Source organism: Scleropages formosus, chromosome 4 (assembly GCF_900964775.1).
Source record: "Scleropages formosus chromosome 4, fSclFor1.1, whole genome shotgun sequence".
In the NCBI taxonomy this organism is placed as follows: Eukaryota; Metazoa; Chordata; class Actinopteri; order Osteoglossiformes; family Osteoglossidae; genus Scleropages; species Scleropages formosus.
Genome location: NC_041809.1, coordinates 25059455 through 25086264, shown reverse-complemented (window position 1 = coordinate 25086264; position 26810 = coordinate 25059455). Strand labels below are relative to the sequence as shown.

The following is a 26810-nucleotide window of genomic DNA, read 5'->3' as shown; positions in this document are numbered from 1 at the left end:
ACACAGAAATGCAAACACACAGAGATAAACAGATACTACCAAAAACACACACTAGTTCGCACACATAACACACACAGACAAGAACAGTTACCTCCAAGAGTTTCTTTCTAACTGAATGACTCCCTGCAGGTTGATCGTAATTGGACTTTACACCTGCGTGAGTTCCCAGAGCTGTCCTGTGGAGTGTGTCCTGCTGTACCTTGTATACACCAGTGAAAGGGACCTTGCCAGGCCTGTGGAGTGACCCCTAAACCTTGATTTGGACAGACAGCATCCCTGAGGGTTTGGCAGCCTACTGTGAGTGTTCCTCTTACCTGATCTGAAGTCCTTCAATTTTATCCTCTTCCATAGAAACACATTGAAGATTCTGAAGATCTCTACATGAGTGTGTATGTGTGTGTGTGTTTGTGTGTTTGAGCATATGTGTGCATATAGTAATGAATATGAGACATGCACATGAAAAAAGAGAAAGCTGCTAGTCTGGCGTACTTGGGACCCTGAGGCCAATGCAGGCATGTGTCTTTTACCTTAAACTTGACCACTTTTCAGTAATGAGCATCAATGTTCATATCACTAGAGAAAACATTGCGGATGAAAGGGTTTAAATCTTATAGTCAATGGTCCAAAGGCTTTAAAAGAAACAAGTGTAGGGACACAAACTTGGCTGGTTTTAATTTCATTAATTGCTTTAGACATGCTGCTTAAGTTCCAATTGTAATATGAGTTAAAAACACCAGCCTGTGTAAGTCTGCAACTGTACATTTCTTAGAAACCTGCATTGGCTCTGATGTTGACAGTCCTAAACCATACCTCCACGTGTACAGAGCTTGGCTGTAACGTCAGCATTTCAGAGAGGCTGTCAGAAATCTGCATGAAGCATCTCTGGCTGACGTGTGCACTCCGGCTCTCTGTCAGAGCTGCCGCGAGTCAGTGAGTGATGCGGCAGACATGCCTCAGCTCTGCTGCCCGAATGTTCACGGTTAATGACAGCAGGTCAAGGTTGTATCAGAAGTGGGCTCTGAAGTGCGCAAGGACAGAGACATAAATAGTAAACCAAGCAAAGAAAAGGAGAGGTAAAGACACAGATACAAGGAGAAAGAGAACAGAAAACAGGAAGAAGAACAAGAAGTAAAAGCCAGAAAACAAGTGATTAGCATTTTCTAAAAAGCAGATTCAAGGTGACCGTGGCCCCCTTTGGACAATATGATACAAATTACTAATCTGGGACTAATGAAGCAATAGACCACGTATATACAGTAGCTACCAGAATGGAAACAACACAAAAGTCTCCAAAGACATATACCATATTTGACCTTGCATCATACCATAATATTGCAGACAGGCAAAAAACATACAAACACGTGTTAATAAGCAAAAACAAAATAAACTGAGCCAGAGAATTCAATTTCACATACAACTGGATGATAGCTTGAGGACGAAGTGTTTGTTTCAGTCAGAACAAATGTTGATGGACAGATAAGATGGAAACTGTACTTTCAGTTTTAGATGGAACTCAAGAGTCATACTGGGTCGACTTACGTGAGGTGCTGTCTGGGTGACAAGAGAGGTATCATGGGGGTGGTGGGCATTGAACAAATACTCTGAGGAGCAAGGAGCAGTTCAACAAAACTGCTGTGTTGGCTTGCACAAACAGGACAGATCAATGAAGGTGGCAACCAAGATCCACACTGTGCTGCTCAACCTCCCCCAATTAACTGCAATTATAAAGGAGTGGTAATAGCTGGGGCTGTGTGACCCATAGCTACCTAAGTCTAACTCAGTACCGTTGGAATAAATTCATAAGCTCAGATTTATTACCTACTACACTTTCATTAACATCAAAAGCCCACTTGACGACTGTACTTATTTTTGTCTCACATTCATGTCATACTTCTCCGTTCTTAGTCCTGTCATGAGAGCTTTGATAGAGTGGACCTAAAGTCCACTTTGTGTAAAAATAAACCCCCATTGCTCTCTCACGTGAGGTCATTAATGTAATTTATGAGGCCATGTACTAATTGGGAACCCTTTGGTATGGCGTAAGTCTTCAGTGAGCGATAGCTCAACCATCAGTTAAAGTCATTCTTTTTCCTTTCACATTTGCAGTATGTCCTCTCAGTGTCATTGCTTGGCTCGCAGAGGCGATGACACAGCGAGTAACTGCACTGCTTCCTCCACAGAGAGAGAACATTTTGTCCCCAGGGCTCCATTTAAAAAAATTATATACACATCAGGACGTTTTCAGCTCAGAGCATGACTAGGAGCAGGGAAAAGCTTTATCAAACATGTGAGGAAACTTAAATGTGAGTGCATTACTAGTTCAGAGATTTTTATCCATTATTTCCATTTTTTTAAATAAAGGTTTAACGGGCATATTCTAAAATAATTTGTAATTCAATAGCCAGTAATAAACAACGGTTAGGAAACTGCTCTTTAATAACATGGCTTTTTAAAATCAGAGCAAGGAGGTTGGAAGAAAAGTTTTCATGTGACCTCACAATGTGTGCCGAATCCAGATAGCAAAGCACTTTGGAAAAACAAAGTAAATTAAAGTACGGGATTAAGCCTGCCACATATTCAAGAGGAGATCCATGATGGCTTTCTTTCTAATTATGTGTGTTACAACTTCAGGTACAGAGTTCATCTGCAGGACCATCAGACTGTTTGATGTCAGCCCAGGTAAGTCAAGACAATGAGAGAGCACTGCCCTGAACAGGATCTGTAATGACGTCCAATCTGATTTTTGTGCCAACGTTGTTTTTCTGTTTATGTGTTTGGTTTGAATGCTTCCAGAAACAGTAATAACTGGGGGCATTTACTGTTGAGGCTCAGCTGCTGGCAGCTAGAGCACTGTTAGTGGCTGAACCCCACTGAAGACACAGGCCAAACCTGGTCTAGCCATCCATCACTACCAAGGTCGTTTTCCTAGCTATGCCAGAGAGAAATGGTTGTTGTTTCACTCACTCTCCTGCTACTGGCCGTGAGGAACTTCTTGCTGATTTATGATACCCAGGTGGGAGACATGAGGAGGAGGGGCTGAGCTGGCCTTCGGAACGTAAATATTGTCTCCGGTGAACTTTGGGTGAAACACTGATGACAAAGTGTGACAGCCCCTGGAATTGAACAGCTCCGTATAGAATCCTGGTGATTCAACTGTTTTACACACACACACACGCAAAAGGCCGCTCAGGCCTTGATTTCTTTGATAGGACCTTCAAAAATAAATATTAACCTAATCCCTCTTTGTGGTACATGAACTAACAAACATACTTTGATACAGCTCCTGGCTTCCATTTCATTTCTGTTGTGTGGTGCATCATGTCATTTAATATGATAAGGAATATATGTACCCAAAAACATTTCTTACAGGGTAATAAGAATATATATTGAATAAAGTGGGAAAAAAAACAGACCACGGTTAGAGAAAAACACACATAGATAGATACAAAAGCGTAAGTTTGGTTCTTAGCTGGTGTGAGATTCAAAGCACTTTTAAATTAACAATAGCTAAAAATTGCACACTGAACTCCATTTAAATGTCATATAAACTGAGACGACAGAAGGGTATCATTTAGGTTTGAGTGTCAGTTCATTGCCATCACTGAAATGTTTGACATTCCATGGGATTTTACAGCACAATAATGTGTCAAATGGAGAAATAAAAGATACACAATGTTTCTCACATCTTGGACAGAATCAGTATTTATAATCAATTACCTCTGCTTTAGTTTCTGCATATTTTGTTTATGTGGCAGGAACACACATTACAATATACACTATCAGATTCAAGAACAGAATAAAAGCATCATAAACTTTTAGACAATGCTAATCTCTTACTTTTACTTTTTCCAGGTGACCTCTTGAGGACAAAGTGCTTATACATTTTTAATATTTTATTACAGTGATATACTGTCACAACTCTGGCTTGTGTTCCATTTCATACTCTGTTTAGAGTTAATCTGAACCAATCATAACTAGCAGGATGAAAAAGAAATCCTTTTGGAAAGCATGGTGGCTTCTGTGTGTGCCCACTCAGTTACAACCTTGGATAACTAATTGATGGGGTGCTGACAAACGACACCACTTTACGAGTATCGTTTACATTTTGCGCTCACGTGGCTTTATAATGAATCCAGAGTGGACAGTAAAGGAGCAGCACATCAATTATTCATGTGTTGAAGGAGCAGTGCTTAAGAGCTGTGAGCCTCCCACCTCTTGGTTCACTGGGCCCCTTATTAATTAGCCCTAGAGCCAAAAATGTGCACTTAACGTCATCTGACTGATGAACCCTGAGACTGAGGGTCCATTTCATGTAAACTGTGGCTACCAGAGCTCTCTCATTCTCTCTCATTAGTGGAATTGTATCAAGGAGCTTGCAATGTCCATGCTGTAATGATAACCTCATCTGAGATATTACTAACATGAGAAATGTAAGATGGTGCACTTAAATAATACACTTTCATAAGAATATTCCATAGAACAAAGACATAAAAATGCTTAGAATGATAACAACAGCAAACCACATTTTTCTATCAAACTAAGATACCTCTTTCTTTTAATTGTGTTATCTGGACGCCCATATTAATCTTCTCTGCAAAAGTCCTTCAGTCCTTCACCCTTAACCTCTACAGCACAAGAACACCCTGTAGCACAAGAAAAAAGGAGTGCTGAAAATGGCAGGGGGCTGGAAGCAGGCATAGCACTTTTATTGACCCCAAAATACTGTATTCTTGCACCCAGGTGTAAATCATACCCCAGAAAATACTACAAATTTTTAACTATTGCGAAAGGTGATGTGCTCAGGTGAATCTGAAATTGTCTTTTGAACTCTCCGTCTGACCTAAACACACTTAGAGCTTCTCAACAAAACCTCATTTATTCGCAGGAAAAAAAAACATCAAAAACTGAATAACAATCACAAACTGGGCACAGCTAATACCGTAGTGTTTTAAGCTACTGTCCTTGGATTCAAAGGTTATAGGTTCAATTCCCACCTTTGGCTGTAGTATCCTTGAGCAAGGTACACTGTAAGTTGCTTTGGAGAAAAGCATCAAGTAAATGTAAACTAGAGGCAACACATGTAAGTTCTACCCATACATTTTTTATTGCTTAATTAAAATGTTACACTTTGCTTATGCAAAAAGGTATTACATCAAACAGCTGATTTTATAGTTGTCTGACTGCATCAGTTAATTAATCAGTCAGAATGTATTTTGACCATATTTTATTTCCAAGGGCATAACAAGGGGCTGCTGGTTGGCACCCCAAAAAACTGGCACCCCAATTTCCAAACAAGCCCAATATGTTTCCCTCAGAATTTCTGCACAAATCCACTTAATTTTATTGCTAATACTTTTGGTCCCTCCAATACCTGGTAATTTGTAACAAAAAGGTGTCACAAAATGCTGTACTGAGCAGTGCCCTACAGTACTTGTCACTACACAAGAGAGCTGAAGGAACATTTGATTAAGCAGGCAGGTGCATAGACAACCTGATAGAGATCCATCACAGCCAGTGGAGGAGTTGCACATAACTGACAGCAGGAAAAATTGGAGAGCCACCGTGCCAAGACGTCTGCAGTTAAGGCAGATGGCTGTGTTTCAATCAGCTATGGCGTTCAATGTCACAAGGTGGAAACGTGCAAGGGCAATAACCTTATCATGACAAAGTCCGATTAGGCCTGTGCCATAAATCGAGCTGTGGGGACACGGGCAAATGTGATATGGCCAACGAACAGGGGCCACCAGACTGAATTATAGGCCAACTAATGGGACCCACATAGCAGATGTCCTCATGCGATTGCCTTAGCTGGCATTTTGAAAGGTGTGGGGTAGTGGAAGTGTCTTTGTGCTTGCATGACAACATCCCCATTGTTAATGACTCACTGCTCACCACCTGTCTACTTATCGGAGACGCCAACATTTCCGGCTTTCAGTGCTCACACACTCCAATTCAAAACAGTCGCAGGCCAGCCACCGGCACCCAGTCTGAACACAACCTTCGCTTTCATGTATTCACAATAATGAAAAAAATCCTTTTAAATTTTTATAAATTATTAAATGGAGGCTTGTGGATGAGTTCTGAGTAAGAATATGAATGATGGTGGTTTGGACCCTCCTACTCTTTTTCTAAAAAGTCATCAAAGCATTAAACAAGATCATATCAAACAATTCACTATTAAGCAACTGGCAGAATGGTCCTAAAGTCAATCATCCCCTTTTATAATATAGCAGAATATGTTGGTTTAATCTTGTTTGAACAGCTGTCTGAGGCATGCATAAAGATAATGTTTACAAACTCACTATTGAAATATACTATTTTCCAAGCGCATTGTTCTCCTTTGAGTTTCCTACATCTGTTTTCCTAAAAGCATGCTCACGTTTCCATTGAGGTTATTATACTAAACTAAAACACTATGCCCTACATCAAGGCCACTCTCAGAACTGTACACAGCAGCCAGGGAGGGGATGACCAGAAGGCCATGTCCTTTAGCACAACATTCACTCTGTGAGCAGCACACTTAGAGGACAGTAGTATCCACAGGACTTGTAGTATCCATTAATTCATATGCATTATCACATCATACAGTTGTGTGTCCTGCAAGGTTGCAGTTAATTCAATCAAAATTATATGAAAGTAGTCTTAAAAGTGGAAATAATGCTTCAGACACTGGAGGAATGAGAACATGTGAAGAGAAGAGATGGGGGGGCTTTTGTCCCTAATGTTCACACAGCCCCTATTTCATCCTTCAGTATTTATGTAAGTACCATTTATAATATTAAGGTCTTTTCAATACCTGACAATTTGATAATCTCATGGAGCAAGTGATACCTGCAATGAGCTATTCCTTTCTAGTACACAGTAGTTACTGTGCCCACTTGACCTTAGTCCTCTGTCTCCCTGGAAATGAATTGCGTGCATGGGCGATATTCCAGGCTCTACCGATTGGGTGCTTGACATTTTCAGTTCTAAGCCACAGGGGATGCGAACCGCCAAGGTTTGCAGTAACCAGTGACAGCTCCATGGAGAGGTAGCCTGTCCCATCGTTTGGTATGCCGTGGCCTTATATTTCACCTTACAGGATCACAGCGGTGTTCTCTGCTGCATGAGGTCATATATGTCTACTTAGAAATCCCAAACGTCAGTCAAGATAATGGTTAGTGGTCTACTGGATTTTTATAATAAATTAACCAGAAAGCATTTCAGTCAGATTCAATGGTGTTAAAATATTACAGCAGTTAGGCTACATTACAGAAATACACACACACACACACACTTTCTGAACCGCTTGTCCCATATGGGGTCGTGGGGAGCCGGAGCCTACCTGGCAACACAGGGCGTAAGGCCGGAGGGGGAGGGGACATACCCAGGACAGGACGCCAGTCCATCGCAAGGCACCCCAAGCAGGACTCGAACCCCAGACCCACTGAAGAGCAGGACCCAGTCCAACCCACTGCGCCACCGTGCCCCTCAGCTATTACAGAAATATTACTTATCTAATACAACGTGTTTAACACAGCATTCAATATAAAATTTACAAAGTAAGCAAATAACATTAAGACATTGGTTTCATATTTTAGGCAATCAACACCCATTATCCATAACAAACTATTTAAGCTTGCATTCTTGTGCACATATTTAATAATTGGTTTTAAAATAAGCTAAATTAAATTAGTCTTGTGGAAAAACAAAATGTGTAAAATAATAATGCAGACCAATAGCTGATGTTGATTTTCCTTTATAAGGATTCAGCGATAATATATGAAGAAGGAAATTATTTGTTATGCTGATAACATAGCACACTGCCTATCATGAGTGAATGACTGTTCAGAGCCTAAGACAAACACCCCCCACCCACACCAATTCCCAATCTCCCAAAGCAAGATAACCTCCCGACAATGAAGACATATCCTGTAACTGCAGCGCTGTCACAATCCACCCACCGAGACCGATCCGCTTGTTGCCCCCAAATGAATTTACTTGTTGTGCCGGCTGCACGCAAAAAGTGTGGTGCCCATCTGCCCCAGGACATTTACCCGTTCATTTAAAGCCCATGTATTCATTTCACAGTCCCCCTCTGTCCTGTGTCATTCAAACGAAAAGCGTGTTTTGAGTAAATTTTTAGAATGTGTTTTCACATGCAGGGGGTGCGGTGGCGCAGTGGGTTGGACCGCAGTCCTGCTCTTCGGTGGGTCTGGGGTTCAAGTCCCGCTTGGGGTGCCTTGCGGCGGACTGGCGTCCCGTCCTGGGTGTGTCCCCTTCCCCCTCCGGCCTTACGCCCTGTGTTGCCGGGTAGGCTCCGGTTCCCCGTGACCCTGTATGGGACAAGCGGTTCTGAAAATGTGTGTGTGTGTGTGTGTGTGTGTGTGTGTGTGTGTGTGTGTGTGTGTGTGTTTTCACATGTCCTTCCTAAGATGATCTTGTTCCACCACTGTGAATTGACAGAAGGTAGACACTTCTGAACTGGCCCAAGGATACAGTTAAGAGTATTTTTACAGGCATTGTTATTAGAATGGTTTTAAAGTGGGGTACTTTAAAAACAAGTTCTTGTATTTATGCTCTGGCAGTAAGGTACTCTGGCTTAGGGTGACAAGGTTAGAAAGACTAGTTGTGAATTTCAGAAGATATGTTCAGTATATTTTCCCATATTTATTTTTTTAAGAAGTATTTTTTTCAAAAATTTCTTGCTGAGCAATTTTCACCCGCGTTTCCCGGTCCCACCATTAGTAGGCAGTAAAGATGAGCAAAACAGAATAGGAGTGTCAGACTGCTTACTTCAATTCACTTGAAGTGTCTATAAACTTCTCGGTGGTCTTTGGGAGTGTTGGTGATCAATAACAATAAACACTGCATATGTTTGTGGAATAAATCAGTCAACAAAAGGCTGAGGAGGATAAAATCTGGAATGTTGCACATATTTATAAGATAAAACAGGCAACAAACTGCATTAAACAGGTGTTTGTGGAGGGAAGATATTATTAATAAAAATGTTGATATACAAAGTCTTAAAAAGCATTTTTATTTACTATAGCTATATCCAACATTGTTATATAACTTTGCACATAAATCAATCAGGGAAACCCTGTTTTATTTAGTTGAATATACAGATAATTTACCCAGTTATTAATGATGGATGGATGGAAATTTTGCAGAGTACTTTTAACTTATTATATTTTTGTCTGAGGTTTTTTCACAACAGCTAACCCTTTTTTAATGATTGATACTTAGTAGTAGAACTGACTGGAGTTATGAACAAACTGAATTATGAACAGAGTTATGGTCCCAATTGCATTCATAAATTTAAGAAAAAGTGCAAATTGACTGGCAAATTGTTTGGGCTGTCCCAATATTTATCTCTGAAGCCAGTAACATATCAAGCCCTGATTAGGCCATGGTGTTTCAGTCTAATTTATACAAAGCACAAGAGAGATTAACTTAGTAATTGCAACATAATCAATAAAGAGCAGGTTGATAATTTGTTAAAGCTATAAAAGAACTATAAAAATTTTGTTGAAATATCTATGTTTTACGTGTAAATTTCTGCACTTTGCAGTCTCATCTAAACTATCAGTTTATGTAAGAATTTTTAAAGATTTTGGTCGGAGCTCAAGAAATCATTAATGCTTTCAGGCCTCAGTATAAATGTAAGGTGCTGAATAATCGTGTTGGTAGGCCAGTAAAATGCCCATTCTGTTAAAAACATCCTAGCATCTTACACTGAGCCATGAAGGCTCTCAGAATCTCTGTTTTCCCAGCTCTGGAATGCTTGAGCTTATTGGTAGTTCCCACAAGACATTCAATCTCTCTCATCAAAGAGTAACCCAAAATTATAGAGAAATTCTTCTGGATGAGGTATGTCAAGATTAGTACTTTAGCATCTTTGCAGAGACTGTGGATTGAATGTTTGGAAGACTGTGGATTGATTTTAACCATGGGCTGTCCTCGTGATGCTCCGTTGTTGAAAGGCACACTCTCTTGGTTTTACTTAGTGTCTGTAAAGATGCCAAACATGGGTTAACCTCTCACTTTTGATACCAGTGTGGACCAGTGTCTCTACCAGGAAGAGCCCATAGTGAGAACTGCATCCACCCAAGAAAGATAAGTATCCCACAACATCATCAATAGGCCAAGGCTTCTCTGTGGGGCTTCTAGGACTGCTACAGTATGTACAACAACAACAACAGAAATGTTGCAGGCAAAATGTGAATGAAACCTTTAACTGAGGAGAGAAACTGGAGATATTCTCACAGGCTTGTGTATTTCTGTATTTCTTAGATGATTCCATCCCTCATTTTCAACCTGATGGCCTCACACCTTTTGTTTATTTCACCTTAAATTTATAACTGAATACTTCTCTTAACCTCAATGTACCTGACTGTCTCCCAGCGTATTGGTGGTGCGAGAGGAATGGGTTCGATCCCCGCTTAGTCTATGTGGAGTCTGCATGTTCTCCCCGTGTCTGCGTGGGTTTCCTCCGGGTGCTCTGGTTTCCTCCCACAGTCCAAACACATGCTGTTCAGGTTCCTCCATAGTGTGTGAGTGACAGAGAGAGTGTGTGCACTGACGTTCGGAAAAGTGACCCATTGTAAGTAGCTAAATAAAGAAATGTAAATGTAAATATATCTATCATGTCTCACTTTATCTGAAAACAGCATATTAATGTAGGGAGCTTGCATCTTCAGTGTGTAATTTTCCACACAGCGTTTCCATCTTGCTGACAACAAACAAGAAAGGAGACTGATAATAAATATAAGCGTATTCTATGGTTATTCTTAATACGTGTTTGTGTTTCCTTTAAATTGTATTTCTCTCTGTCCTGTAACTTTCCCAACCCTCAAACGAGAAATTATTGTAACTTTACCCTTTTCCCACGCTTCAAACTAATTTATGAACAAGTAGGATATATGTAAGGAAACAAAGGGAGGCAAAGTTAAGGGGCCACTTTAGCGCTACGTGTGCGATGCGCATCGTTTTTGGTTAATAACGGTGCACCCGAGTTTGTGCGTCTCGTCTTTTTGGCTCTGCCACCGGTCTGAGATGCCTGGGGAGACGCTCTGCGGTGTGGACTCCTCTCCATCACAAAAGGGGGCGAGGCTTTGCTGGAGTCGGGAGAATCCGGGTGGACAGCGACCGACTGCGTCCACAGTGCCACATCTCTCCTCGTGAAAAAATGAGCTGTGGCCGTGCGAAACCGCATCCCCGGCCGTCACACCCGTCACACACCGTGCATCGCGTGTAAAAAATAAGCCCGCAGAATAAGGACGAAACTCCCTTCGCGTAGAGAAGAGGTGAGATTTCAGCAGCAGCATGTCTAGCCTTTTCTTTCAGCCTCCTGCCAACACGCGGACCGCTCACGTTCCGCGCAAGGGGGACTCTGTGTCTCATTCAAAAATGGAAAAGAGGAAGCCTTGGGTTGATTACCGTGGGAACATCAGGTCGCTTTGCATCACGAAACTGCTCGTCTTTTGGGCTACGACGACGTGCACGCAGTTTTTTCTGGCCGGCGCCGAGCGCTGCCCTACAACGTGCACCTGCGAGGAAAACACCCGGAGCATCACCTGCCGTAACTTGCAGGACAGCGAGATTCCCACGGATCTCCCCCAGTGGGTGAGCACTTTGAATCTGACGGGCAATAACATCTCGACGCTCGTTAGGGAGGGCTTTTCCTTCAACGCAACTCATCTGGAGCTATCGACTCTTTTGCTGTCGGGAAACAACATCCAGAGCATCGAGGAGGACGCTTTCTTGGGACTCCCGAGCTTACAGATGTTGGATCTGAGCCGCAACAGACTGGTGTCCATCTCACTGCACGCTTTCCACGGTCTGCTGGAGCTGCGCTACCTTTGCCTCAATGACACCTTGGTGGATTCGGCGGCCGCGCAGGTGTCGGGGGCGCTGACAACCGGAAATCTGCCGCGTCTCCAGAGACTCGACTTGTCGGGGAACCAACTTAGAACTATCCCCCTGGACACCTTCGAGACGCTCAGCAGCTTGGAAGCGCTGGACCTCACGAACAACTCTTTCCAGACCATAGGGAAAGAAAACATCACGAAGCTGTCCGAGCACAAAGCGATACGCGTGTATTTGGCGGCGAACCCTTTCGAGTGCAACTGTGAGCTGCAGAGTTTGTATTTCTGGTTGAAGAACGGCTCGCAGTGCGTGGACGCACATCGCCTGCTGTGCTGGGAGCCCGAAGGCAGGAGAGGGTTACCCATCGAGAAACTCCGGAGGGAAGACGTGGATTGTATAAATGCTGACTTGGAGGCGGTCTCCTACGTGTTCCTTGGCATCGTGTTGGCCCTGATCGGAATCGTATTCCTCATGGTCCTTTACTTAAACAGAGAAGGCATCAAAACGTGGCTGAACAACATCAGGGAAGCCTGTCGAGATCAGATGGAGGTATATCATTACAGATACGAGCAGGACTCAGATCCCAGGCTCGCCAACGTGGCCGTATAAGCGACTTTCCTCATGGCGATATTGCTTATCTGTACCATACTTAAGGAATAATTACTGTATTTATTTCCCACTGAACTGGGACGTAATACATGATTACATCTGATGGACTCTGGTGGATGCTGGGATGCCATGTGCTTGCAGAAGCATTCAGATGCAAGTCCCCCCCCCCCCCCCCCCCTTTACTCTGGTTCATAATATTTAGGAGCAAAAGGTTATCTTCTAATCTAATTAATTATGTGTGACAGACTCATACTGTTGGAAAACCCGTGTTCATGTAAATCTGATAAAACGTGTAAAGTGTATAGTTTCAAAGTTATGACATTTTCCAAGAAAAATGTAGGATTTTTTTTTTTTCAGAAATGAATATTACTGTATCAGTACAAAGAAAAGGTTACTACATAATTACTTGCAAACCAACAAGAAATCTGTCTCTCATTCTAATTGCATATGATATGTAGTCCACGGCAACAGCGTGAAGTGGTTGGCGTTAATAAGTAACTGAGTAAGTTATATCTGTAGGTTTGTACATTAAATTAGGGGTTCATTAGGTTAGGCACAAGTCTGCTTACACTGCGCTTTCCAGATTCTTCGAATGTAATTAGGTATTTTTATCTTGGCGGCTGTCAGCACATTAAAGAGGCATGTGGAGTTTAAGACGCATCTCTCCGCAAAGCTTCCGGTTCCCTCGCGAGAAGTAAGAAAAAGATGAGACTTTGAGGCGCGGACCCGCCGTGAGAACAAACGCTTTATCCACTCACTGTTCTCGTGTATAATTTTGGCAGCGATTTCTGCCGTATTCAGCCATTGGTCGCCTTAAAGTGACATCACAGTAAACTATTAACAATCTCCACGGAATATTTGTAATACAGTATATCGAAAGGCATGTGATAGATGACGTATGTCACAAATGTGTACAATATTTTGGCATTAAAATGCATGAGTTGCCATTTTTCAGCGTTGGTATTTTTCAAAACTGACAGGACAATGCATGCTATATCATGCTGAGACTTTCCATGAGGAATTAGTAGTAGGCCTATACATTTGACACATGGGTTGGCTATATTAATGTTTTTGACTTAATTGGATTCTTTTAGATAATGGACAATGAATTACTTCAGCAATAAAATTATCTTTGAAGGGGTCCATTCTTCAAAAGGCATTATGATGTGTGACGTCTGGTACGATGTTATGGACATAGTCAAACACCTTGTTATACTCATTTGTATTCATATGTACATTAAAAATCAACTGACCCGTACGGGTGCCTTATTAATTTTGACCGCAGGAATTAATGGCCCGTAAATATGACTTTTTAATTGCAAAGGTTACACTGAGATGGCTGTTAAAGAGTTTTTTCTTCACTGAAGGTTACAAACTCATCCTTGATTCCTGCCACACAGCAGCAACACTACAGGTGACTTGTACTTCTAAATTTAACGCGTCTATTTCTGGGGATGAATCAACTCTCTAGCACTTCCACCAGAGGTCTTACATGAAGAAGTTCTGGTTAAGGCCCCGTGGAGCCTGTGTATGTCACAAAGGAACAGGAGTGTGTCCGCTGACAGCAGGACTGTGACCTTTGACAGCAGGAGTGCGATCTCTGACAGCTACTCAGCAGTATCCTGTTAGAAAATTGTTTCCAAATGAAGGCAGGTCAGGTACACATTCTCAAACACAAACCTAATTTTACTGCGGGCATACCTGAAGTTGACGACTGTCTACTTGTACAATACATTTAAATTAAAATTTCACTTTACCACATATTTGAAAAGGATGTTGTCATGCCCGCCGCCACACCTGCAGGAAATCCAGGCATGCAAGTATAAAGGACGCAACCAGACCGGAGCAGATTGTGGAACCTCTTACGAACCAAGCAACCAGTGCTTCGCACCCTGCACTCTACTCGCTGTGTTTCCCTGCTCCCTTCTCCTGGTTCCCCACGATTTCTCCTTTGGCTCCCTGACTTGTGCTTCTGTCTTGAAACTAGACATCCAAATAAATTATTTTATGCTTAAACAAGAAAATCTGTACAAGTTCTTACCATGAAGGAAAAAAATTTAAAACTCACTAGTTGACGCCCTGTCCGTCAAGATCAAATTCAGACTGTTAATTAATTAATTGGGCAAGCCCGGCATTTAGGAAACTGAGAAGGCCTCTAAGAGAGGCATCCTCTGCATCAGCTGTAGACACTTAATGGGGTTACAGGTCATTTTAAATAATTAAGAATGTATTAACACAGAGGAGAAATTAAACCTAGTTGACTTGGAAAAAATATATTCATGTCAGGCATTGGAAAAAGCATTTGTGAATAATCCCAATTTTAAAGATACTAGCTGCTATCTAAACGCGCTTTTTGTTAGTTAGAAACATTCGTCAGTTTTCAGAAACCCCTTATCCCATACAGAGTCACTGAGATTCAGAGGAGCCAATCCTGGAAAGTGTAGAGCACAGCCAAGGCACATCCTATAGGGGACACCATGCCATTGCAGGGCACTCACAGACAGTCACACAGTAAGAGAAATTCAGATTTACCGGTGTACGTATGAAAATGTGCAACTTTGGACTGTGTCAAGGATCCTACACAAACACAAGTAGACAATGCAAATTTCCATACAGAGTTAGATTTAAACCCAGATTTAACCCCCAGCCATGAATGGAGACATGAATGGATACCAGAAACAAGTGGATTTCTGTGATCAGAAACAAGCCCTCATGATAAACTTATGAGCCATACTCCATATAACTTTATCTAATCATTTAGTCGCTAGAAAAAAAAAAAAATTAGTGTTTTAGTCTTTCTGGAATAGTGCAGTAATAATTGCCTTGTTCCCTTAATTTAGAATCGAGATCATATAGACTTATCTGTGAATAAATTGAAATTGTCTTAACACTTGTATGATCTTTTTGCTCTGTTGTAAGTAGCTGTACGTATGGCCGTGTACATGTTTAATTGTTTTTAATGTATGAAAGACCATATAATGTATAGGGCAATAGTGAGTATAAAAGGGTTTAGACATAGACTTGTATCCAGGAGGTTGCTAGGTGAAGCCCTACTCCCCTTCTGCTGTAGTATCTTTGATGCAAGGACTTACCCAGAACTGCTCCAGCTCTTTATGCCCAGCTGTATAAACTGATCAAATGCTGTTTGCTTTTGGATGAAAGCCATACCTGAGCACTGAATTAATGATAGTAATAATTTGTGAAAGGTGCATTGAAATTAGAATGATTTGGTTAGAAGTCATTATTTATCTGAAAGAAAAAGTTGTAGCCACTTTCAAACCAGGAAAATGAAAGAGCATTATTGCAGCCTACCCAAACATACCAAAACTGAAAAAGATTTTTGTAAACACAAAACTGAGGCTCTGCATAAATAGCAAAATTACATGGCACACTTTTTTCATTATTTCCAAGAAATAAAAAAGGCAATACACATTTAAATCCAGGGGTTGTGTGAAGTCCCAATATCAAAGTCATCTTCTTCATATCCTAGGCCATCTCAGAAAAAAACAGAACTTAAAATATTAGCCAAATAATTTGACTTCTGTAAGGGAAAACCTTATGTGTGACCATGCATTCAGAACAAGTAAGAAATTAAAATATTTTGCTGACTCCCACTTTTAACCACCTACCCAATACTGTGCTCAGCTTTAGGCATACAAAACAGTGCTGTGTTCCTCCTGTGCACCAGGTTCCTTAGCAGTGTAATAGAGGGTAACATCAAGCAATTAAGAGAGTGTATTAAAAAAGTTTATTTACCTTATATACCAAGACTACAACAAAACTGGCCATGAGGAAGTGATAGGTTCATTACATAAATATATTTCTTAGTATCTGGTCACATTCAGGTTGCAATCAAATAAGCATTTTTTTTCACAGTTCACAATTATAGACCCAATAACAGACCTTTGTTTATTTTCTGGGCAGTTTTTGTAAAAGTTTCAGATATATTCGTAATGAATGAAAAAATAAGCTGAATCAAATCATCGTACTGCTCGATGAATTTTGCCCCCTCCTCCCACAGTGCCATTTCAGTTTCTGTCTGAGTGCATTTTTTGGGGGGGCACAACAGATGTGGCTGAGGCCTGCACTGTGGTGGGGCTGGGGTTTGAGTCATGCTTGGGGTGCTTTGCAGCAGACTGGGGCCCTCTCTGGGGTGTATCCTCTCCCCCCTTCAACCTTGCGCCGTGTTGCTGGGTTCAGCTCCGGCTTCCCTTGGGACAAGCAGTTGTAGCCCGCATGTGTGTGTGCATTTTGTTGCCAACTAATGGTGACAAAAGGAAACACAGGCCATTTTTGATTTGCAGCAGAGAAATTTTAGGAAATATAATAATGAAATGCTGAAAATGCTATTAAAAAATTAAAATAGATTAATTAACTGGGAAATGTTTGTACCTTCTAAATTTTTAACTGGACTGGAAACTATCTCATAACATGAGATACAAGTGTACACTGGGTTGACAAGTTAATAATACAATTGGCACTGGAAGTCTGCTTGTAACTTGATTTGTTCATAAATTCAGTCAATAAAAGCTTAATAACACAAACATCCCTCACTTTATTTACATGGTAGATTCTGAATACAGCTCAGATTAAGATATAATGAATTAATTCTTAGCAAGAATTTTATTGATTTATTCCATTTTCATCTACCAGTTGTCATATGAAGGATCCCTGTGTTCCATAACCTGTCCTGAAAATATAGGGTATGAGGCAAGGAACACCAAGAATTGGGTGTCAGCCCTGCACCCTATGCTTCCAGAATAGGTTTAAGACCTTTGTATATCTGCATTATGACAAGAAATGAAAATATAATATTTAAAACCAAGCTACAAATAATCATTTTTACTCCCTATATTATGAAGCATGTTGGTGTCATTTCTTTGGGAACCAAGAATCTTTTCCTATATAAAATAATGGAATTTTTATCCTCTCATAACAGAAATTTGCATAACGGTAATTTCCCGTACAAATTAACCCTGTTATTAGACAATTTATAATAATTTCTAAATATTTATACATTCACCCGTCCTGGGTGTGTCCCCTCCCCCTCCAGCCTTACGCCCTGTGTTGCCGGGTTAGGCTCCGGCTCTCCGCGACCCCGTTTGGGACAAGCGGTTCAGAAAATGTGTGTGTGTGTGTGTGTGTGTATTTATACATTCATACTGAAGACAAACATTTATCAAATGACACTGAACAAATGCAATACTGTATTAGTGTTTTTTACAATGGTTTTTGAATCATTACATTACCTTCTTAACGTATTTATTTACTTCATACATAAAGAAGGCAATGGTTTTTGGAGGGCAAAAATACACACACACAATCAGAAACTGCTTGTCCCAAGCAGGGTCACGGTGAGCCGGAGTCTAACCCGGCAACACAGGGTGCAAGGTCAAAGGGGGAGGGGACACAGCTAGGACGGGACGCCAGGCCGCTGCAGAGCACCCCAAGCAGGACTCAAACCCAAGACCCCCCCAGTGAGTGGAACCCAGCCAAGCCCGCTGCAATACCACACCCCCCTAGGGGGAAAAGATCCTTTGTTTATTTTTAACTAGCCAATAACTAAGTAATTTGGTATGCAAAGGAGAGTAGATAATATAGTACAGCTGGCATCAAATTTCTATGAAATCTTTCTAACAGTGTAGCAATGTACTGTGCAAGTAGGTGGCAAGAGGAGGTTAATTCATAGTGCATAAACTTCCAGTGTTCTGCCTCACCTCTAACACCCTGAACTTTTATTTTTTTGCCTTTTACCTCCAGCAAGGCTTTGTCCTGATATACTGAATATAGGGAGAGATCAGCCATAGTAAATAAAATAAAGAAAAATCTAGAGATGTGTGCTTCAGTTTCCTATATTACATTTATTTATTTAGCAGACACTTTTCTCCAAAGGACTGGCGTCCCTTCCTGGGTGTGTCCCTTGCACCCTGTGTTGCTGGGTGCATGTGCGTGTGTTTTCTCCAAAGTGACTTCCAGTGAACTATGTAGGGTCACCAGCCCACACACCTTATTCACCAAGGTGACTTACACTGCTAGATGCACAACTTACAACAGGTCATTCATCCATACATCAGTGGAACACACTCTCTCTGTCACTCACACACTATGGGGAACTTGAACAGCAAGTCTTTGGACTGTGGGAGGAAACCCATGTAGACACAGGGAGAACAATGCAGACTCCACACAGACTGAGCAGGGATCGAACCCATGTCCTCTTGCACCACCCAGGCACTGTGAAACAGCAGCACTGCTCACTCCACCACCATGCCATTGAAATCTTTTATAACTGTTTGTAACATGCTAATGTGGTTAGTCCAATACTTGTTTTCCCCTCACCACTTAAAACATGAACTGATTACATTTCGCCTGGATTCTAGGCTTTGGAAACTGCTTTTAGTTGGAGAGACCCACTAACATAATGCCATTTAGATGGGCCCTTCGGGTCTCGTTATCAAGTACCAGTAGGGGATACATAGCTCACCCTCAAAGCACTTGTTTACTTTAGCAACTGCTTTAATTCTGTTTTACATACCAATCTGTGCTCATTATGGTTAATGAGTGTGATTTATTTACCGTTGTTGACGGAGGTGAGAGTTTTGTGCCGTTTTCCCTGGTGGAGTGGACCCCCTTAGAGGTCTTCTTAAACTTTGCAAACCTAATGAAGCCTACAAGGACAGAATGTCTTTAGAGACAGTGGGGCCAATGCACTTATGCACCCTTCGCCTTGTTTTTGAAGACAGACCAACAAATTTGTTTATTGTGATGTATAGTGTTGCAATCTTCCACAACATCAGCTTGGTTCCACAAACAACTGAGTGGTGGTTGATTCCATCCTGTTCTGCAATATTTGAAAAGCTTCGTAAAAAACAGGCTTCCATAAAAACAATAAAACATCTGCAACAGAATTAACTTACATAACGTTTTCCCAAACCACATGATACATTCAAAGCAGTTGAAATATCATTTATTCTTGGATTGCAATAGGTGGAAATGCAAATTTTTTGTTGTGACACAATGCACAGATCAATACTTTAACCGAAAATAAAACAAAACTATGACAAAAGCACAAACACTAAGAAAAGTAAAAATGTTCAAGCATTCAACAATTACAGTATACTGCCTACAAAATGAAGAATTAACTTGTCCTACAACTATTCACCAGTGAATCACTTACTTTTCAATCCCAAAGTACTACCTTAAAGTCATCATTAAAGTGTCACACCAGTGTTTTTTTTTTTTAAATTTCCTCTTAATGAGCCTCCCCCAGGGTTCTCATATCCATTCAGTAGGTCAGGGTGTGGTATAGGCTGCTGCTCATCACGTTGTAATTAATTTTTTTCAGACACATATTAGCATGACTTAAAATACCTTCATCCTGGGGAGAACTAAGATGTAAGTCCATTGTCAAAGGAACAGACTTCAAAGACTGTAGTTCTTGGGTTTTAGGATATTCTCCACATGGCCATGAGCAGGAGAAGTGGTTAATGAATTGAATTAGGATCGGAAGCCTCAGGCTCATATTCCAAAGATGGAAGTGCTGTTCTATCTGGACTGTTTAGTCAGGCCATCTGCTCTGTTTCTTGAACATACAGTATTTAACAGCTATTTTGTAACAAGCCCTCATAATTGTAATAGTGATGTCTTTGTTAGAACACACTTCTTTTCTCTTATATGACTATTCCATAGATTTTTAAGCTGCACATGCTATTTTTTTTTCACAGAGATGAGGCTTTTTTGCTCTTGCAGCTGGCACTGTTTCACCCACTCTATTCCTGTCTTTTACAAAAGGGTCAGTGTGACCTCCCCCACCAATGAAAATATCCATAAAATGCAAAATATGCTGTATACTTAATCAGCGCTGATCAGTGTCACTGTGGGCCTTACATATTTCACAAACAAAATAACAAAATCAATATATCAGCAGTGTTATTTTGGGTGAAAATGCTGTTTGTGGAGTCCTGTTTCATGTTGCTTTGTGACATCAGTGGTGTAAAACAGAACTGGATCAATTTGTCAATGCATAACAAAGTGAAAAACAGGAAAGAGAGAGGACCCACCTCCTGTGCTATCTATGACATCTCTTCCTAACATTATACCTTCAGTTAAACTTAATCCAGATTGATAAAAAATCAGGGCAGTAAAACACCCGATTATTGAGTTTGATCTGAGAATCGATCAGTTTTCAATTTAGACAATCCTGCCAACTGTAATATCCACAAAATATTTCATTTTGTGCTTTATAATATGTTAAATATAAAAGATTGTTCAGTCATATTTTAAAACCGGAGAAGAAAAACTTTAACTAAATTGCTTTTGTACATCTGTGAGAGTCCTTCATGCAACTTTAACTTCTCAGGATAATTCACTTAAATAAGAGATGTCTGGACTGCTGTACCCAAAAACGTATATTGGGAAATGATAAATACATTATACTTTAGACTGCCTGAATTATTTAGCACTTACTGTTCAATGCTACAACAAGCAGCAATTAATTAATTTACATAAAAATCAATGGTAAAAAATGTATAAAAACAAGCTGCTTCATACATTTGCAGATTTCCTTATACACACATTCTGAAACCATACTGTAGCATCTGAACTACAAGGCAGTTTTCACACATTGGATCTTGGTGATCCTGTATTTATTTAGCATTTTTCAGTCACTCTTACTTAGACCAGTTTGCAATGCCACGAACACAGTACATTCAAATAAAAAAAGATCCTCTCAATGTTGTATTTCTCTTCATGGCCTTCTTTGAACACTGAACATACAGACTGGAGTTGGTGCTGTGTGCCAGGGCTTTTCAATCCTGTACTACCTCTAATTGCAGAGAAACAGAGACCTCCATTAGAGTAAACCAAGATGAATGAGCCTGTGCCAAAAATGACCATTTGGTTTGTTGGGGATTTAAACACTTGCCAAGTTTTTCACATGGGACAAGTGCTACATAACAAATGAGAACTTTTTATTTTGCAAACTCATTACAAATACAACAGGCAAACAAAAGATGACACTGGCGAAAAAGCTCTAGTTACACATTTTATGGAAATTTGCAAACATCTTGATTTTGTGAACCTTGAAGTAGTAGGACCAGTAGGTTGTGTTACAGTTAAGCCCTTATTATATTATATTTAGTTAGTGCTTTTGTCCAAGAACACTTTCAGTGTTTGGACATCATGTTGAGATGTTAAGTCCCATCCTCTGCTTCTGCTGTAGTACTCTTCAGCAAGGCGCTTTTACTTAACTGATCACTGTTATCTACTATACAGTGCAGAGTTCAGTATGTGTATACAAAAAATGTTTCAGGGTATTAAGTGTTCAGTGCTTAGTGCTAGTATTATATAGTTTTATTTTTTGTATCTTGGCTTCCTAAACCACAAAAAGTCTAAGCTAAGGCAAACATTAGACACATTCCATTCCAAACCAAATCTACCCTCTCTTTAATATTTTAATATTATTGAACATTATGTAATTCATTTTTAAACTTTTTAAATTTTAGAACACAATCCTCATGGTTGCCAGTCTATATCCTGGAGTCTCCTACAGTCATTGTACTGATTTAGCTGTTAATTACTACTTATTAAAGGGTCCTCTCAACAATCCATGACATACTGGATCTCAAAAGTGCATTAAGGGTATCAGTTTAAGGAAACTCTTTTTAAAAATAGCTTTTTTGGTCATACTGGAGGATGCTAATTGATTGACTAAATAATCCTATTAAACATGGATGACTTAAACTTCTTTCCCTACTTTGAACTCAACAATCTACTTTGAAGTAAAAAAGATAAAGGCTGAGCAGGGACTGAGGAATATTATTTATGCATTTTTTGTAGGGGGCACTGACACATCTTTTGTAAAAGCTATTCATGAAACTAAGACGTGGAAGACATCTAATTAGGACGAAAGTCGAATTAAAAGCCCCATTAGACGAGGCAATTTAGCAATGGATGAGGACAAAACAAGCCTGGTCCCCAGGACGTAGATTAATTACCACTGTTCTGCAATTGGGCCACATGGGCCCAGTGACACTACAGTGTGAGAGAACGCCCTTCACTATGATTGCTTCCATGCAGCAAAACCAAACTGTCCTACTTATTCATTTTATAAGCACAAAGTGGTAATGTTATGCTATGATTATTCTTTTTGCTGATGAGAACGTTCTGGAGGGCCAGGCACAAACCTGACTAAACTATACCAAAGGATGAAGAATTACCCACAGTGGTTACTAAAGAATAAGAAGGGAGAAAACTTTGAATTATTATTTACATATCTAGTAATTTGCTTTTGTTCACATATATGGTGTTGGGTGCCTGGTCAGCAAGTTGCTTAATTAATGTGTTGTATAGTTTTTAAGGAAGGTGAAAAGTTGTACTATAGGTTCATGTCCTGAGTTACTCCAGTGAAAGATACAGCTGTATAAGATGAGAATTGATATATTAGAGCTGTTACAACAGCTATGCTTCCACAACCGTCTGTTTCAACATGTACTAATTAATAATAACAGCAATGTACAATTTCATACTTTGCAAAATGTGCTGGATTGAATTTTAAATCAGCAGACAAGCCTTGGGTCTGGGCCTTGCTTTGATTTCCAATAGCCTGAGGATGAGCGGATTTTTTTGGATGCATTGTGTTCCCCGTATTAATGAGTCTCCAGGGTACCCTGCGCTGCAGAAAGATTATTCTGTATAAAAGATTAAATGACCACACAAGGTCATTTTTTCATGTCCAGGACTCCAGTAACTGATATAAAATATAAGCCAGGCTTCAAGTTGCCAATTTTATCTTTACTTAGCAGAGCTTTTTGTAAGTAAAGAAGGTAAAGTTCCTATTGCCCTAAAATGCTGACTTTGGGAATCACACGGCAGAACAGGTCACCTTGAGCCAATGTGGGCAACATAAATGAAATAATAACAGAACATCAGGCAAAATGTTCTTTTTGTGCTGGTTTGTTTACTTCTTCCATGTCCATTTCAATTAGCCACTGATTAGGGTTGTGGAAGCAGATACAGGAGGTATTAGTGTTCTCATTTAGGTAAAAAGAAGGACCTCTAGAGGCGTGTTCTTCAGTCTTACAAGCCTCATCCTGGTTTTTGCTCGCAGTCACGGAAACAGATGTATTGAGCAGTGTCACATACAGTTCCTTCATGGCTGCGTTCATTATTTTTCACTAGCATGTGCTGGGGAACGTATTTGATGCGGAAGGACATGCATGTGGGTTCTCACAAACAGTAATAAAAACAGTACAACGAATCACTTGCATTAAGTGACACAGAAGAAGGTAAAATAGATAATTCTTACAATACAAAATGATCACCAGGTTTCTTAAACCATAGTAATTGGAAAGCATGGAATGCACCCAAATCGACAGTGTGTCATTTATTGCTGAAGGTTGCCAAGCTGATGAGTGGATTTATGATGAATTTGTGTGTCTATAAGAAAATTAAACCATAAGAAGAAACCCAGAAGTCGTCAGTTTAAGCCAATTCTTCTGCACCTCTGCATCATTATCTAAAATGCTCCACCTGACATGGTCCAGTTACTAATACCTGCATTCCATCGGTACATATATGTGTTCTGTATAATTAACACCCATGATTTACATGATGGGAATGACTTTACATGAACTGTCTTGAGTTTGTTTTCAGATTCCATTCAGTGTCTTTTTTTATTTTCATTTCAGTATGTCATTTTCACATTAGGTATTCAAAGCCCAAATCATCTGTCTACTCTCCATTATTTTAGCCATTCATTTTTGGAGAATTGCCATATTTTTAAAATGGTTATTAACAATGAATGTAGCATAAATCATTACCAGCCTAGCTACATCAACACTGACCACATCATCTGCACTGGATCCATTAAGTGCATTCACAACTTATAGAGCAGGCAGGTTTATTCCTAATGATCTAAATGGAAATATCTTCAGCTGCCTACTTTGATTTTTGCATGACATGTTGTGGCCGTCCTACTTCATTTGAACAGTGTATTGATCATGTCCCACTTCCAAAAGACTTAATTCCTCTAACAGACCATCAGACCTGGTACACCACACACACTTTCGGAACCGCTTGTCCCATACGGGGTCGCAGGGAACCGGAGCCTACCCGGCAACTCAGGGCATAAGGCCGGAGGAGGAGGGGACACACCAAGGACGGGATGCCAGTCCGCCGCAAGGCACCCCAAGCGGGACCCGAACCCCAGACCCACCAGAGAGGAGGACCCGGTCCAACCCACTGCGCCACCGCACCCCCCCCCCCCCCGGTACACCAGAGTTCAACAATTTCACTCTCCTAGGTTTGTTTAAATTTTTGTGGGTACAAATGCTTTTCTGCTGCTATGAGTTATTTACTTGTACAGGACAACATGCACTGACTTTTGCTTTGCATGCACACCACTTTTCGAAGTAATTACACCCTCAGGGAAAGTTTTAACATGTAATTAGCCATCACCATTAGTTTACCAGTCAGTTTATTGGCTGATCAGGACTAGTAATTGAATCTCCAGTGAGAGCTGGAGTTACAGACTTGGGTGACCCGCTATAAAAATAAAAATTCAGGCACTGAAGCTCAAAGTTACAGCACAACCAGGAATTTACATCCTGCAATAATTTCCCCTCCTCAGATTGGTATGTATTTGTGTTGTTAAACCAGTCTCTCTGAAAACCCTTTAGATACATTTCTATCTACCTGACATCGATTTTAGGCGGACGAAAGTGAAGCAGGAACCTGGGGCCCATATGGAGACCACAACCCAAGACCTGAGCAACTTCACTCGTCCAGTTGGATTCTACATCAGAGGATTCTACGCGCTGAAGAACAGTGAATACTACTTCATATTTCTAGCAGTCATCTACGTTTTTACACTCGCGGCCAATCTCACTTTGATGGTTATCATTTGGTTTTCAGAGGTCCTACACACACCCAAATACATGGCGGTCTTCAGCCTGGCTGTGGTCGATGTGAGTTTGAGCTCGGCTCTCATCCCCAAAGCCGTCAACATGTACCTCTTCGACTCAAAATTCATCTATTTCAATGCCTGCTTGGCTCAGATGTTCTTTGTTGACTTCTTTGCTTCCATGGAGGCCTTCTGTCTCTGCGTCCTGGCGTATGACAGGCTTATTGCGATATGTTTCCCGCTAAGGAGCCATACTATAAATACAAACCGTAAAATGATGTTGGTCATAATGGTTTCCTGGTCGATTCCGCTCATCATAGACGTGGTCATGGTTGCGTTGATACCCCCCTTGCCGTACTGCAAATCGACCATCGTCAACAGCTTCTTCTGTGATCACGGCCCCGTTTTCAAGATAGCCTGTGGGGATTACTCTCCCAACTGGTTTATGGCCGCTTTTACCACAGTTGCGTTGTACTTTGCTCCTTTCGGCTTCATCGCGCTGACGTACCTATGTATAATTTATGCCATTTTGAATATCGCCTCTTCGGAGAGCAGGTGGAAAGCGTTTAAAACATGCACCTCACACTTGATTCTGGTCGCTCTTTTCTTCGTGCCCTTCTTCGTGACCTACATTCTTGCATGGGTCAACGTGAACATTGACACGGACACGAGGATCATCAACACGTCCCTGTCCGCCTCCATCCCCCCACTGCTCAATCCCATCATTTACTCCTTAAAGACGGAAGAGATTCTGGAAATTATTAAGAAGTATCTGGGTATGAGGAAAACAAACCCACGATAAATGTACCTTTTTGGGGGGCCCTGCTGACTTGTCTCTATTCACTGTGTCTGCAGTGTTTCGTTTTGAAATTTTAGGTAGACATCTTCTTCGCGATTACAGGGTGTTTTTTTTAATTATTAGTCATTTAATTACTCTTAATCTTTAACATTCTGTGACTGTAGACTGTAGACATTCTGTACGTGTGACTGTAAAGCGTAGCACATTTTAATGTGCGGATATGAGTTATAACGCGAAACCGACGACCGTTCATTCCGTGCATAGGCTATTGCCTGGCAGCCGGCAACGTAGTGGCCAGAGTTACTTACTGTGGGTTCAAATCCCACCTCTTACTCTACTACCCTGATCAAGGTATCTTCCCTGAAATGCTGCAGTGAAAGTTACCCTGCAGTGGAAACTGGAAATGACAGTGCAAGTCACAACTGGAGAAAAGCGTTGGCAAAATGAATAAATGTAAATGCAATTATTAGTTGCAATTTCAGGGTAAGTAGCTTGCTCAAGGCCAGTACAGCTGGATGTGAAATTGGAACCTGGTCCAAAAGAAGCAGCTGTAACCACTATGCTATTAGCTGCCTGGTAAGACAAGTTTGTGATGAAAGCACTGCATGCCATGTTTCACCTCTCTCACTGTTTCTGTGAGTATAACAGTGAGCA

At 40.8% G+C, this 26810-nt stretch overlaps 2 protein-coding genes across 2 annotated transcripts; both read left to right on the top strand.

Annotated features, from left to right (window-relative positions):
• Positions 1–11006: 11006 nt before the first annotated feature.
• tpbgl (trophoblast glycoprotein like) lies at positions 11007–12622 on the top strand. Its single transcript, XM_018730589.2, has one exon. The coding sequence runs from the start codon at positions 11308–11310 to the stop codon at positions 12457–12459; it is 1152 nt and encodes a 383-aa protein (XP_018586105.1). The 5' UTR covers positions 11007–11307; the 3' UTR covers positions 12460–12622.
• A 12577-nt stretch (positions 12623–25199) lies between these two features.
• Positions 25200–26394, top strand: LOC114910448 (olfactory receptor 10G3-like). The gene has a single exon (XM_029251594.1). The coding sequence runs from the start codon at positions 25200–25202 to the stop codon at positions 26157–26159; it is 960 nt and encodes a 319-aa protein (XP_029107427.1). The 3' UTR covers positions 26160–26394.
• The last annotated feature ends 416 nt before the right edge of the window (positions 26395–26810 follow it).

What these genes read in the sequence shown, in the direction of transcription:
- tpbgl (XM_018730589.2), top strand. Translation starts at nt 11,308, where the DNA reads ATGTCTAGCCTTTTCTTTCAGCCTCCTGCCAACACGCGGACCGCTCAC.
- LOC114910448 (XM_029251594.1), top strand. Translation starts at nt 25,200, where the DNA reads ATGGAGACCACAACCCAAGACCTGAGCAACTTCACTCGTCCAGTTGGA.